The sequence below is a fragment of the Sceloporus occidentalis genome, unplaced genomic scaffold, assembly GCF_023333645.1.
Source record: "Sceloporus occidentalis isolate IW3139 unplaced genomic scaffold, rSceOcc1.0.p SCAF_237, whole genome shotgun sequence".
Classification (NCBI taxonomy): domain Eukaryota; kingdom Metazoa; phylum Chordata; class Lepidosauria; order Squamata; family Phrynosomatidae; genus Sceloporus; species Sceloporus occidentalis.
The window spans coordinates 521,318-537,194 of NW_028317217.1; the positions used below are offsets into that span (position 1 = coordinate 521,318).

Genomic DNA, 15,877 nt, shown 5'->3' on the forward strand with positions numbered 1-15,877 from the left:
CATCAGGCAGACCCAGCAACATCTTGGACTGCCTGAATGAAGAGGCCCCTCCCTCCTCAACTGTCATCTCGGCCTCAGAGGGAGCCATCAGGCAGACCCAGCAACATCAGGGACTGCCTGAAGGAAGAGGCCCCTCCCTCCTCAACTGTCATCTCGGCCTCAGAGGGAGCCATCAGGCAGACCCAGCAACATCTTGGACTGCCTGAAGGAAGAGGCCCCTCCCTCCTCAACAGTCATCTCGGCCTCAGAGGGAGCCATCAGGCAGACCCAGCAACATCGGGGACTGCCTGAAGGAAGAGGCCCCTCCCTCCTCAACTGTCATCTCGGCCTCAGAGGGAGCCATCAGGCAGACCAGCAACATCTTGGACTGCCTGAAGGAAGAGGCCCCTCCCTCCTCAACTGTCATCTCGGCCTCAGAGGGAGCCATCAGGCAGACCAGCAACATCTTGGACTGCCTGAAGGAAGAGGCCCCTCCCTCCTCAACTGTCATCTCGGCCTCAGAGGGAGCCATCAGGCAGACCAGCAACATCTTGGACTGCCTGAAGGATGAGACTTCTCCCTCCTTTAACTGTATTTTTATTGTATTAACGATTTTACTGTACACCGCTATGATCATCGCGGAATAGCGGTCTATAAATAAAACATATTATTATTATTATTATGTTCAGAATGTTGTTGCAGTCACTGATCCCCCAGAAAATGAAGGCTGCATTGGAACCGTGCAATGTGTGAGCAATGCAGGAACATCTTCCTTGCAAGACGCAGTTGCACCTGTTCCAAAACAAAATAAACCATGCAGTTCTCGTACTGGGAGGATAATCAAGAAAAAAAAATATTTTCCCCATAAGGGAAACATATAGGGAAAAGGTTCTGTTTTGAAACCTCAGATATGTTTCAGCATTCTATGTTTACCCTGTTACGTGCCCTTTGTGACCGATAAAGAGGGACTTAAACCATTTCTCCTTGAACCAAATTAAAATTTCGTTTTCATGTTAAGAAAAACGTTTGTATGTCACCATGTGCATATGGATATGTTCTCACATAATGTATATACAGTTTATATAAATGCATGCTTTCTTGACATAATGGAAAACAAGCCACCAGACGGTTTTTTTCCAAAAGAAAAAGGATATTTAATTGTGTTTTAAAATGTTAAGTTATATTGTTGATAAAATACAACTGTGTTCTCAGAAATTGGTCTACCGTCCTTAATATACCTAAACATTTCCACAACAATAGCAACATTATTCAGCAATGGTTTCTAGAACAGCCTTCCTTTTGGTTTTCAAGGTAGGAAACATGATGTATTAATATAAATGTAATATAAACAAGCCATTTTTACACCATTGTTTTCCTATATTCCCAAAAAAGGATATTTGAAACATCAATATAGCAATTGTATAACACTTCAAAATAGATTTCCAAAATTTGGGTAAACCATGAAGCTAATCTATAACAGTCAGGTATTTATACCCCACAATAATATATACACCACTAGCAGAACCTGATTGGAAAAAAAAAGTTAAAAGAAAAAAGAATCTAAACAACCGTGATTCAACATTGCCGTCTGGTAAAGTTATTCACATGTTGTACATGACATGTTGTCAAACACATGTATATCAACATTTACAGACTGATACAAAGGTAAACCAAGAAGAAACGTTTTGATCAGATCAATGCTGTTGCCATAACTGAGGTGATGTTATGAAACATCAAATAATGTCAGTTTCTGGTGTTAACGACCCAAAATAATGTTAGTTACTGCAGATCTAACAGTTTGACCCTCTTTTTTGTGATTTGTAGAGTGTCCTCTGATGTTATTCGCTAAAGCGGGGAGGACAATTTTCGCAGGTGGCTCTACATCGGGATCAAGCACTTCTCCCTCGTCTCGCAAATATTGTGCAGTATGGCACATGCTGTGACAACAGAGATGAAATTTTCCTCTTTCACAGTTAGTCTACCAGACAGACACCCCCACCTAGATTTCAATCGCGAAAAAGATCTTTCCACCACGCATCTTGCCTTGCAATGGGCGGAGTTATAAGCAAGTTTGTCAGGTGTTAATTCTCCACGATATGGTGTCATGAGCCATTTCCTGATTGGGTAGGCACCATCCCCTATAATCAGTGGTGGAATGGCTACATCGTGGACATGAAGGGTGGGATTTCCGGGCACAAAACAGCCTTCATCCATCACTTGACAGATAGCGGAATTGGTAAATATGTGGCTGTCATGTGATCTCCCACAATTCCCTACTTCTATGTCAATAAACCTCCCACTGTGATCTGTAGTTGCTTGCAGAACAATTGAAAATCCCTGCTTGCGGTTGATGTATTCCTCTCTGCGTCCCAGCGGTGGGCAAACAGAAATATGAGTGCCATCAATAGCTCCTATGCAGTGTGGGAATCCGAGTCTCTGAAATCCATCCATAATCTGAAAAAAGGCAAAGGTATAATAAATTTGGGATATCAAAAAAGTGGGTTAACATATTTCATATCAGATGATGCATTATTATTGTTATTTTTTGGTATATGAAACTGGGATCAAAGAGACAAAAGCATAAAAAGGACGATAGAAATTATTATGGTTTATATATATACCTAGAACACACTGAAGGGGAATCCAGATGTTACTTGTTCACATATCAACTCTTACAAATATATCAAGATACATTTTTTCAGAATTGCAAACCACAACAGCACAGCTGGATAAGAGAGAAGCCAGCAGCAGAGATGCACCTCCGAAGTGCATGCTCCAAGCCCAGGACCACCACCCCAGCACAGCTGGATAAGAGAGAGGCCAGCAGCAGAGATGCACCTCCGAAGTGCATGCTCCAAGCCCAGGACCACCCCCCAGCACAGCTGGATAAGAGAGAGGCCAGCAGCAGAGATGCACCTCCGAAGTGCATGCTCCAAGCCCAGGACCACCACCCCAGCACAGCTGGATAAGAGAGAGGCCAGCAGCAGAGATGCACCTCCGAAGTGCATGCTCCAAGCCCGGGACCACCCCCCCAGCACAGCTGGATAAGAGAGAGGCCAGCAGCAGAGATGCACCTCCGAAGTGCATGCTCCAAGCCCAGGACCACCCCCCCAGCACAGCTGGATAAGAGAGAGGCCAGCAGCAGAGATGCACCTCCGAAGTGCATGCTCCAAGCCCAGGACCACCCCCCCAGCACAGCTGGATAAGAGAGAGGCCAGCAGCAGAGATGCACCTCCGAAGTGCATGCTCCAAGCCCAGGACCACCCCCCCAGCACAGCTGGATAAGAGAGAGGCCAGCAGCAGAGATGCACCTCCGAAGTGCATGCTCCAAGCCTAGGACCACCCCCCCCAGCACAGCTGGATAAGAGAGAGGCCAGCAGCAGAGATGCACCTCCGAAGTGCATGCTCCAAGCCCAGGACCACCACCCCCCAGCACAGCTGGATAACAGAGAAGCCAGCAGCAGAGATGCACCTTTTAAATCCATGCCCCAAGCCCAGGACCATTAACCCACCCCCATAATTGCAAAGGTAATTGAAAGCCTTTCTTTTTTTCCCAAACAAGGAAAAGGCAGGATGTAAACATATCTTAATGGTATTACATAAGCAAAACCTATATATCTTTAGATATGCATTAATGCATTTGCACCCAGAAGTCTTAGGTTTAAAAGTAATATTGATACACACCGTGTGGTAGTTTCCAAGCTGGATAGTTTTCCTCAGCAGCAGCTTCTCCATGGCAAGGCACACCTCGATGGCGATTTCTGCAGCTGTGGATGCTCCAACCTCGAAACGGGAAGCCACCTTCCTATACATCAGAGGGCTTGAGAGCCACCAAATAGTTAGGGCCACTCTCTTCTCCACCGGGATAGGACTCCGGAATCTAGACTCCCCACGCTCCAGCTCTGGTCTCAAGATGCTGGCCAGATCAAAAAGGGTTTCTTTAGACATGCGGAAGTTAGAAACCCACATGTCGTTATCCCATCTCTGGAGAACTTCGTCACTCCACCAGTTGGTCCGCTCCCGGGGTTGCTGCCACCAACGTGGGATGCGAGGCCAGGTCGCCATCCATGCCAGACAACTGGATATATCTAGATTGCCGCTGGCAGCCATAACTGCAATCTTACTCAGAGCAGCCCTCCGGCGCGAAATGAGGACAAGCGATTTAGCAATGCGACTCATTCTTCTCCTTCTTCGCTCTTCTTCTTTCTCTACCATGCTCACAAGATCAAAAAATGCTTTCTCCGACGCCATCTTTACACCCCACAAGGAAGTCACCTGACGACTTCCGGTTAAAAACAACCACCGAGTGGCGACGTCATTGGTACACCGCCCACAAGATCTAATACGCATGCGCTATAGCAAACCGTTCTGAGAACGGTTTCAAGAAAAAGGAATCGCAGTGCGGTAAACTGCCGTTCTGATCACGTTCTCATCACGTTTTGATTGCTAATGCGGTAATATCCGTTCCAGGAACGTTCTCATCACGTGATGATATGGAACGTTCTCAGAACGCAGTGCGATAATCTTCAGAGACAGAGGGAAGAGTGGAAAGAGGTCCTGGAGGGAGGGGGCCTTGGGAGATATAGGGCCTTCCTGAGATATTCGGTGTTCACTTCTTAACAAAGGGGTTTCTGGCCTCATAAAGGATTTGGGGCAAACTGGACCTGAAAGGCAGTAGTAGCCTTTTCTCTTGCCAATGGGATTTAAAGTGCATTTCCTGGACTGGATCTCCCAGCATCCACATGGCCAGAGAGAGGAGGGGTCCTGCCTTGCAATAAGGCCCCTCCAATACTTCTGAACCAAGGACTACAACTCCCACATCTTCTTTCTTTCTTTCTTTCTTTCTTTCTTTCTTTCTTTCTCCCTAGCTGCCTTGTGTTAGTGGTGTTACTGGACTTGTTGTTGTTGTGTGCCTCCAAGTTGTTCCTGACCTATGCCGACCCTAAGGGAAGCTCTTCGCAGGCTTTTATTGGCAAGATTTGTCCAGAAGTGGTTTTGTAAGTGCCTCTCTCTGAGGCTGAGAGAGTGTAACTTGCCTAAGGTCATTCAGTGGGTTTCCGTGTCTAAGAAGGCATTCGAACCCTGGGCTCCAGGGTCATAGTCCAAAACTCCAGCCACTAAACCATGTTGGCTCTTTCTTGAGGCTTTGTCGTTTTTTGTGGAGTGGCTCTAAGTCATTGTCGACTTCTGGGGAGCCTCTCCTGGGGTTTTCTTGGCAAGAGCTGTTCAGAGGAGGTTTGCCATTGCCTTCCCAGAACGCAGTGCGATAATCTCCAGAGTTTTAGAGGGAGAAGGAGACAGACATACAGACAGGAAGGAGAGAGAGAGGGAGTGGAGTGAAGAGACAGCAGAGAGACAAGGCCTGGAACCACTAGGCTTCACTGCTGCACTGAGGTCTGTCTGGGCCTGGCTTGGTTCTACTGCTGCTGCTTTTCTTTGGCCACACTGCCATTAAGGAGGGGAGGAAGGAGGCCCAGCAGTCCTTCTAGGCATGAGCCACTCTCTGTGAAGGTGGGAGAGTGGGACTCCCCAAAGGGGATATCATTGCTTTTAATGGGGGCTCTCACGCTGTAGCAAAGATGATGACGATGATGATGATGATATCAGGCCTGGGGGGAGGATGGAGCTGCCGCCAGACCTTAATAATCATTAATGCCACCATCGCTGGGCATTCTTGTCCTGCACCACTGTAATGGCCATGGCTCAGTTCTATGGAACTCTGGGAATGTTCTTTTGGTTTGGCATTTTAGGTGTTGTTAAGGTTTGGAAATCCTGTTTGAGGACCCTTCTGATTTTGGGGCCCTTTCAGCCTCCATTTTGGGTTCCCTGAAGGCCTCAAACTGACAACTGCCAAGCGCTGAGCCAGAGGCATCCATTTTGTGTTCTGGTGGCCATTTTGTGCTGCTTGTGACTGTGGAGAACAATGTTCCGGAACCTTCTCTGAGCCTCAGTTGAACAGAGGCCTCTCTTTCTCTCCTGAGGCTCCAGAGTCAGAAAGAGCCAGGCTCCTTGGGCCAAAAGGAAGGATGTGTGTGTCTTTTCTGAGAGGGTTTTCTTATTTCAGAGCTCTGCTTCTTCTGGGGAACATGGGTTTTAAAGGGGATCAGAAATGGGGAGGATAGTTTTAATACAAGCCTTATTCTTCTTCTCCACAAACATTGGGCTTTGGCTTCTGAGAGGAGGCTAGTCCCCCCAAAAAGGCCAAAAGTAGCTCCTTTGGGAGGTTTTAAAAGTCTCTTCAGTTTCCTTATTAAGAGATTTTTACTCATGAAGGAAGCTGACAAACCAGACCATCTCATATGACCAAGAATAAAACAAACAAATATAGAAACAAAAAAAACAACAACAAAAATAAGGATTAGACAGAAAAACAAAGTGCTTAGTTTTTGAAAGTAAAACCATTATTAAGAGGGTAAAAACCAGACTTGGGTGCTTCAACCCTTTTACAACCAGCTCAGGCTGTATCTGCACTGCAGAAATATTCCATTTCAAAACTGTATTAACTCTCTTGGCTCCATCCTGTGGAATCCTGGGATTTGTAGTTTGTTGGGCACCAGAGATCCATAGCCACCCAAGGCAAGGCTCTCCAGGGCTCTCTTGACCCTCCTTTGCTTGTATACGAGGAGGATCCGTTCCGGACACACACACACATATACCAAAATCCGCGTATGCTCAAGTCCACACGCGTCGACATTGGGGACAAAAGTCCCTCTCCTGTCCTCCCCTCCCCAACTTTTTCCCTCCTTGCTGCCACCGTGAGGGGAAAGGCTGCGTGGGGGTGTTGGAGGCCTCTTGGCCTTTCCCCTGGCCTTGGCAACAAGGAGGCCGAGGTGGCAGAGGAGCAACACCAGATGCCTCCTCAGCCTCCTCGCCATCACCGCCAGCACAAAAGGGCCAGGTTCGGGTGTTGGAGGCCAAGAAGCCTCCAGCCTGGCACCCGGCCCTCACGCAGAGGCAGAAGCGGCAGCGGAGAGGGGGCCTCTGGCGCTCTCCTCAGCCTCCTCTAAGCCGCCACCATCACCACCACAGGAGGTGCCAGCGCCAACGGTGGAGAGGAGACTGAGGGTTGGCCTCCTTGCAGCCGCAGCTCCACTGCCACCGCCAACGCAAAAGGGCCAGGTGCAGCATAGAGGCCTCTTGTCTAGCTTATTTCATGTTTTTGTTTAATTTGGTTAACGGCTATTAAGGGACATAGCTATGAGATTCTATGACATGGGGTGCACTAAAAACCTTTTAATAAATGAACATGTATTTCAATCCTATATATACATATTAACAGACATAACTCCAGAGAATGTTAGCCTTTTGGATGCCACAAGGTTCCTCTCATTCTTCAATGTAAGAAGCAACACTTCAGATGCCTTCTAGAAGATAAAGCAAAAAGGCTTCCAAAAGAACTGAAGCCTTGGGCAAGTCACACTCTCTCAGCCTCAGAGGATGGCCATGGAAAACCCACTCTGAAAGAACCTGCCAAGAAAACCCCTTCAGAGACTCCCATAAGGTCACCATAAGACCTGGAAACAACTGGAAGGCAGACACCAAGAGCAACATTGGGAAATAGGGGCAAGCCTTGCCTTGGGAAAGTGTAATGACTGGGCTCCAGTCAATGGAGGTCTTCTTCAGGCAGAAAAGGGAGGTTTATGCAAATGCAGAATGACATCACTGCTACGGAAGGCTCTCTTGACCAATCAGAGAGCAAGATGAAGGTTCTTCTGGAAGCTTCCGTGAGAAGGAGATATAAGGCCTGAGAGACCAAGAGACAGTTGGGGGAATTGTGTCGGTTGGAGATCGAGAGAGAGAGAGTTAAAGAGCGGATCTTGGAAGTTAGTCTCAGAATTGGACACTTAGGTTTATTTATTGTTTTAATAGCTTGTATGAACTGAATATTATATACTTACAATTATTGTACCTGCAAGATTCTTAATATCTTGTATGACTTATGTTTTACTTATATTTTGTTAGCTATAATAAATACCTCCTTAGAGTATCTACTACTTGATGTTCTTTTTACACGTGTTTTGGCTCAGTTGATGCTTGGGAAGATCAGTAAAGAAGTAGAAATAAGGTTCCTTAACTGGTCCCAGTGTAGGTTAAGGGAAGTCCTTTTATGATTCACTGGGAGGTGGAGAGAGAGAGAGAGAGAGTTTTGGAAAGGATTAAAGTAGAGAGATAAAGGTTAGAGTAAGAGTTGAGGCAAGAGAAAAGTGACCCCTCTTTAGAATATTTTTGTTAGAATATATTAATAAAGGATGAAAGATTAATATGTAAGATAGAATTTCATAAGTAGGTATGTGTGTTATGTTTGAATATGAAGATTAATATATGTTTGTTTGTATATATGTTTTAATAATAAAATAAAATATTTCTTGCCAAGCCAATCCTAACCTGGCCCCTTTTCTCAGGACCTTCATCTCGGCCTCCTTGTACACGGCTTTGGGGCCTCTCTTTCTGGAAGTGACCCAAGCACAGGACCACCAGGAGTTGTATCTCTTTCCCACAAGTCCAAAACATTTGATAGATTGAGCCCTGCTCCTTTTCACATTTCTAACACGAATTACTGCAATTCTTATACATCTTGCTTATTCTCTTTGGTGTTAAATACCATCAAAAATGTTTTATAATAACTCTCTTTGATGTTTTGGCTGCAAGTATAGTTCAATCTGTTTTTCCAAGTGTATTCCCACTGGTCTAAATCAATTGCAAAACCAAAGTTTTGAGACCATCTGATCATATTTTCTTTATTAACTTCGTCTTCTGTATAGATTTTTTAAGAATACAATTATAAAGTCTTGCTAATAAGGCATCTTTATTTAACATTATTTCCTGTTACAGAATCTGATTTGCAAATACCATATTGTTTTTTATCCTTTAGGAAGAGCTCTCTTAATTGTCTGTAAAAGAACCATGAAAGATCATAACCTTGATCATTAGGATCTTCTCGTGTCTTTATTCTAGAACCAGTTCTATCTATTTGCATTGATTCTTTATAGGAGATCCAGTTTGCGTCCTTTTTTGAGTCTCTGGTCTCTTTTCTTAGGAACTTCATCTCGGCCCCCTTGGACACAGCTTTGGGGCACCTTTTGCTGGAAGTGACCCAAGTGCAAGACCACCAGGACCCCTACCCACCTGATGGCCAACACAGAGGCCAACCGGAGGGAGTTGGGCTCCAAGAGAAGGAGACTGCTGAGGTACAACAACTCTTTGGTGAGTCACTATTCTATTAGCTTCATCTGGGTCACTGCTTGGCCAGTTTATGAAAGGAAGCAAATAAAGTACTGTCCGAGTTTGGCAGAGACAGTCCTGATTAATCCTCTGTCATCCCAATATTTTGAGGGTTTTTAAAATGTCCTGCTTTCTATCTCCTCCCACTTTCCCAATTCTTCAGCTCATTTCAATTTCTGCATGATTGCCAAGGAGTTTGCAGCCCATCAACTCAAAAGTGGGGGATGGAGAAGAAAGAAGGGGGCAGGGACTTGCCCTTCTAGGAGTCTGAGGCAAAAACAAACTTGTGCCCTTTCCCACTTGTGTGATCTTCTTCATAAACAACTTTGTCCATCTTCACCACTTTCTGCTGTTATCCACATATGTCTTGTTTTTTCCATCTGTGAAATGTTGGGGGATATGGGAGAATGTCTCTGGATCTAAATTGGGGTTGGCTCCTTGGCCCTCAAGCCCACAGTGCTCCCCAGAACTGCTTTTTAGAGATGACCTTTGCCTCTGAAATTTGGCAACAAATGGCTAAATGCACTATAATCTTTGGAGGCTAAATGTACGATACGTTTTGGTATAGTCAGTATCCTAATCCATCCTCAGTATCCCACCAATGGCTTAAATTATATTTTTTATTATATTGTATATTGTATTGGCAGAATTTGAGACAAACTGGATCTCAAAGGCAGTAGCTTTTTTCTTGCTAACAGCAATTAAAGTTTATTTCCTGGACTAAATTCTGAGGTGATGAAATAATTTTTGGGATGCATCATGTGCTTCTCCCTCCCCTTTTATTAGTCATTCTCTGGATGAGGGCTATTTTCTATTGCAGGTGACCTTTGCGGATGTGGCAGTATATTTCACTGAGGATGAATGGAAACTGCTGACGAAGAAGCAGAGACTTATGTACAAGGATGTGATGATGGAGAATTACGAGAATGTGGCCTCTGTGGGTAAGGAAGCTGAATTCATTGCCCTTACTATGAAGACTGAGGGTCCTTTGATTCTACATGATCATGGCACTATGATTCCACTTTAGAATTATAGAATCAAAGACTTTAAACAGATAACAAGGATCATCTAGTTCAACCCCTTGCCATGAAGGAATACACATTGAAAGCATCACCAGCAGATGGCCACCTAGCCTTTGTTTAAAGACCTTTAAAGGCCTTCAAAGACCTTTAAAGACCTTCAAAGAAGGAGTGCTTTAGAAATTAATAATTATAATAATAATAATAATGAGATGCCACCATGCTCTGAGGGAGTATATTCCACTGTTGAATAGCTCTTACAGTCAGGAAGTTCCTCCTAATGTTTCAGTGGAACCTCTTTTCCTGTGGCTTGCTTCCATTGTTCCATGTCCTTTGCTCTAGAGCAGCAGAAAGCAAGCTTGCTCCATACTCAGTATCTCTTCAAATATTTGAACAGGGCTATCCACTGTTAACCTTCTCTTCTCCAGGCTAAACATTCCCAGATCCCTAAACCACTCCTCATAGGGCTTGATGGTTTCCAAACCCTTCACCATTTTTATTGCTCTCCTTTGGATAAACTCCAGCTTCTCAACATCCTTTTTGAATTATGATGACCAGAAATGGACACAGTATTCCAAGTGAGGGTCTGACCAAAGTAGAACAGAATTGCACTATTACTTCCCTTAATCTATAACACAGAATCAAAGAGTTGAAAGAAACTAGAAAGGCCATCCAGTCCAACCCCCTGCCATAACACTATATCCATATTTATGTAGCCTAGAATCACATTGGCCTTTTTAGCTGCTGCATCAAACTGTTGACCCAGGTTCAAGTTGTGGCTTACCAGGACTCCTAGATCCCTTTCACACATAGTTTGTCGTAGCAGCTTTCTGTGAAATCTTGGAATTTGTAGTTTAGTGAAGCACTATTGCTCTCCACTTTCTAAGGATTCTAAATATCCTATCCTAAACTGTCAATTCTAGGATTTTGTGGGAAGGAACCATGGAGATAAATGCTTTTTGATTCCAAATGCTCCTCAGCCCATCCCTGACCAAGTTTCCTGGCTTTTTTGGCCCCTCTTCAAGCCTTTTGAGACTCTGGAGAGATTTCTTGGGTGAAATCCCTCTGTTGGCCCTGCAATAGCTTAGAGAACAATGGCAATGTTCTCTAATGTTTCTTTTCCTGCCTGAGCTTGCTTAGTTCCATGGTTGATTCAAGAGGCCCTTTGTTACCCAGAATGCTGGAGTCTGGGGAGGACAGCCGCAAGTGCTGTGCTTTTAGGGGAATTTGTTACTTAGCTGAAAGGAGATATAAAGTTTGGTTGGGGCAAGAGCGACCGTGGGATTCAGCTTAACTATACCAGGCCTGGAAGCACCCAGAACTCCAAAGGCATTTGAAATAGTTTTTTGTTTTGTTTTGTTTTGTTTTGTTGAGCAGAAAAGCATAATACACACACACACACACGTAAGTGTTCACACAAACGCACAAGAACTAGATAACAGGTCAGAGTGGTCAAGAGATGTAAGACTTTCTTAATGGTAATACTTTACCTAAGCGGGTCTTGATTCCAATTGCTGAGGGTTCGAAATGGGAAGAGAAGTCAGGAGCTCATGCGACAAGTGGGGTTGGTGACTACATTGAGGTGCTTAGCCACGTAAACCAACAAACTGTCTGTCTGTAATTGGACTGAAGTCAAAGAACACCCAATCAGGACAGATATATATGCTGTAATTGTTGCTTGTGGGCAGAAACCGAGTGTCCAAAAGGGTTTAAATCGCCTTAGAATGTGTCCTGGGGGGAACAATGGTCTGAAACTAAATTGAATGCAATGAGTGCTTGGAGCAAATAAACCAGACAAAAAGGATGAGCACACTGGCTCTCAGTCCTTCTTGGCTCTGAATTCCCATTGTGTTCACAAGCCAATATACAGCACAATCTGAGGGTGACACTCCCAGATGCAGCTCAACAATAACATAGCAGAGTACAGAAGCAAAGAAGCAAATATCCAGATAGAGATATTGGCAATGCACTGACCACTTTTCACACTTAAAAGTAAGTTACAAACACAGTTTATTTCATTGAAATCCTTGGAGGTTCTCTATCTTGAGTTGCAAAATAATACAAATATTTGCAAACTCTCCTCTCCGACTTCCATGAACTTCACCATCTCTTGCACACACAACTCCAATCCAATACACACCAATCTGCATGTGAGCTGTAAACGGTATTGGTTGTGAGTCATATCCTGGTGCCAAACAGCAAGAAGTGACCTCTGCTGTTAGCTTGCATCATGCCTTGGGCTCTGACTCAGGACTCTATGGCAGTCTCACAGGATATGATGCCACCTGTCAATCAAAGTATTTTTGTACATATTTCATGGAATATTTTTTCAACAATCCTTTGACTATCTGCTTCTACTCGTTCCCTCAAGGCAGTCCCCATGCAGTCACTTCTTGGATAGCTCCTATGAGTAAGGATACAATCATTCCACGGATTTAGGAGCATAAGCAGCAGGGTCATGCTTGGGTTACTCACAGCAAATTTATTAATTTAATCTCAAATAAGGACAGGTTAATGAGGGCTAAATCATGGGGTAACGCCCTCCTCTCTTAACTCTGATTTTCAGTCTTATCTGTCATTGTCCTTCTTTACAGAAGAATTTACAGAACAACATTTGAGTCATCAGAGAGTCCACACAGCAAAGAAGTCATATAAATGCCACCATTGTGAGAAACGTTTTGCTTACAAGTCAATCCTTCTCATACATCATAGAATCCACACAGGAGAGAAGCCATACAAATGCCAACATTGTGGGAAAGGTTTTTCTTGGCAGTCACACCTAGTGAGACATCAGAGAATCCACAATGGAGAGAAGCCATACAAATGCCAGCATTGTGGGAAAGGTTTTTCTTGGAATTCATACCTAGTGATACATGAGAGAGTCCACACAGGAGCAAAGCCATACAAATGCCAGCATTGTGGGAAATGTTTTTCGTCGAAATCATACCTACTGATACATCTGAGAGTCCACACAGGAGCAAAGCCATACAAATGCCAGCATTGTGGGAAATGTTTTTCGTCGAAATCATACCTACTGATACATCTGAGAGTCCACACAGGAGCAAAGCCATACAAATGCCAGCATTGTGGGAAATGTTTTTCGTCGAAATCATACCTACTGATACATCTGGGAGTCCACACAGGAGCAAAGCCATACAAATGCCAGCATTGTGGGAAATGTTTTTCGTCGAAATCATACCTACTGATACATCTGAGAGTCCACACAGGAGCAAAGCCATACAAATGCCAGCATTGTGGGAAATGTTTTTCTCAGAAGGCACACCTAGTGAAACATCAGAGAGTCCACACAGGAGAGAAGCCATACAAATGCCAGCATTGTGGGAAATGTTTTTCGTCGAAATCTTACCTAGTGATACATCAGAGAATCCACACTGGAGAGAATCCATACAAATGCCAGCATTGTGAGAAATGTTTTTCGTCAAAATCAAACCTAGTGATACATCAGAGAATCCACACTGGAGAGAAACCATACAAATGCCAGCATTGTGGGAAAAGTTATGCCTACAAATCAGTCCTTGTTATGCATCTGAGAATCCACACTGGAGAGAATCCATACAAATGCCAGCATTGTGGGAAATGTTTTTCATCAAAATCAAACCTAGTGAGACATCAGAGAGGCCACACTGGAGAGAAGCCACACAAATTCCAGAAGTGAAATGACATTATTTTTCTCAAGAAGGAATACAAAGAATATATTTTCAATCCACTGGTGATAAGAAAAGGCCCTTGTGATTTTGTGTGTTAGGTTTGTCTGTCGATATGTCTGTTTAAGTTTTAAAGTTATTTTTTATTAAGTTTTGGTTTTAATTGCTATTAGTATATGTCTTTGCTTTAGTTTATAAATTTGGCTGGGGATTATGGGTTGTGGAGTAGATTAGCTAGATAGAGGGGTGGGATTTGTTGCAGCTGGCTAGAATAGTTAAGGGAATGATAGCTTTTGGAATTTGTGGGATGTTGGATGAAGAAAGTTGGTAGTCAGTATTAACATATAGAGGGCTAGTTTCTGGGCATGGCAAAGGGGGCTTTTTTTACCTATGAGGCGTAGACTGTGGGAATTGGAGGTGAGGGCTAGTTTTGGAAGAGGTTGGAGTGTTTGGTTTTAGGGATTTAATGTATTCTTTGGCTTGGGGAGGGCAGCTGTGATTTAAAAGCTGAATTTCTCACTATGTGTTCTTAATAAAGTTCTTTGCTGTTTCAACACACTGGACTCATTGATGGACAGAAGTTGTGAATTGGCACAAAATTGACACTTTCTTCTCTCCTCAGTCCTCAGCTCCATTCCCAGCCATAAGAACAGAGGCAAACAAACACACACACACAGACACACACACAGATACACACACACACACACACATACTCAGAGAAACAGAGCTATATGTACAAAGCAGAGCCTTCCTAGCCTTTCTCTCCTGAGTCCAGCTCCGCTGGTTGGGCTCCATTCTGGAAGGAAGGAAGGAAGGAAGGAAGGAAGGAAGGAAGGAAGGGTGTACTTCTTCCCTTCTTCCAAAGACCGAGGGTGGAATAAGCAGCAGCAGCAAGGGCCTTGCGATCCATGCGCATACTCAGGAGGGGCCTTTGGTTGCTAAGGTGCATGCAGAGTTTCAGCCTCTGAAGCCATTGTTGCCCTCACAACCTGCTCTGAGGGAGGGAAGTGGAGGAGAGCCCTTGTTCGTTTGAAGGATTGGCTGGAGGGTCTTCTGGGGGGTTGGGGGGTTGTAAGAAGGGATGAAACCCTGATCTCACCCCAAAGAAAGGCAGGGGACTTGCCAGTCCACCTCTTCCTCTTCCCTTCCCTGCCTCCTTCTTCGAAGGGGGTCCTTGGGGCCCAGGTACTTGGGAGGTTATTATGAGAAAAGAGGGCAGGGGGGACCCTTGGAGAGAGGCATGGCCATGGAGGGGAGGGGGATCTGAAGGTAAAAAGGGGTTTGAGGAGCCCCCTTCCTCCTGGAAAGTGGGACAGAGGAGAGACCCTCCCTTCTGATGTCTCATTTGGGGGAGATTTTTGTGCCAAATAAAGAACATCACACAGCATAGGCTTCAATAGCATTACATCAATCAATCAATTTTTTTTATTAATGCTTAAGCCAAAGGCCATTTGCATGATTACAATGTAAAATCGGTGACAGAAATTCAGAATTATAAATTGCTCCATAAAATAACTAACATCCAAATTTTATACATAATAAAATACAGACAATTAAATAAAACAACATGAACTTCAAAGTTTAGATAAGATCATCCCCATGACAATCAACTGCTATGTCCACTATTACTCTTGCCCGAATTTTGATTGCTGTTGAGGCAAACAGTGAAACTTTATAAGTTACCTGAGAATCAATATCAGACAGGAGAAAAAAAATCTTTTCAGAAGTGGTATTAGACTGTAAATTGAACAGAATAGATCCCATAAATTTAGTTCTTGGATCAGTATATAGTGAGCAAAAAAGCAGATAATGAGGCAAGTCCTCGATTTCTGGAGCTCCACAAATACATAAACGGGAATCCGTAGGTGTGTGTGAATATATACCATCGATCATGGCTGGAGGCATTGTTTGGAAACGAAGAGCTGTAAAAGCCTGCCTAAGCTTTGGGAATGTAAGCTTCCCTAGGTAAACAGCCCTCTGATGGTCCAATTT

General features: G+C 44.1%; 1 protein-coding gene across 1 annotated transcript; it reads left to right on the plus strand.

The window, feature by feature from the left end:
* The first annotated feature begins 10,111 nt into the window (after positions 1-10,111).
* LOC149276483 (uncharacterized) lies at positions 10,112-14,256 on the plus strand. Its single transcript, XM_089503597.1, has 2 exons — positions 10,112-10,142; positions 12,815-14,256. Exons 1-2 carry the CDS (start codon positions 10,112-10,114, stop codon positions 13,894-13,896), a joined length of 1,113 nt encoding a protein of 370 aa, XP_089359723.1. The 3' UTR covers positions 13,897-14,256.
* The last annotated feature ends 1,621 nt before the right edge of the window (positions 14,257-15,877 follow it).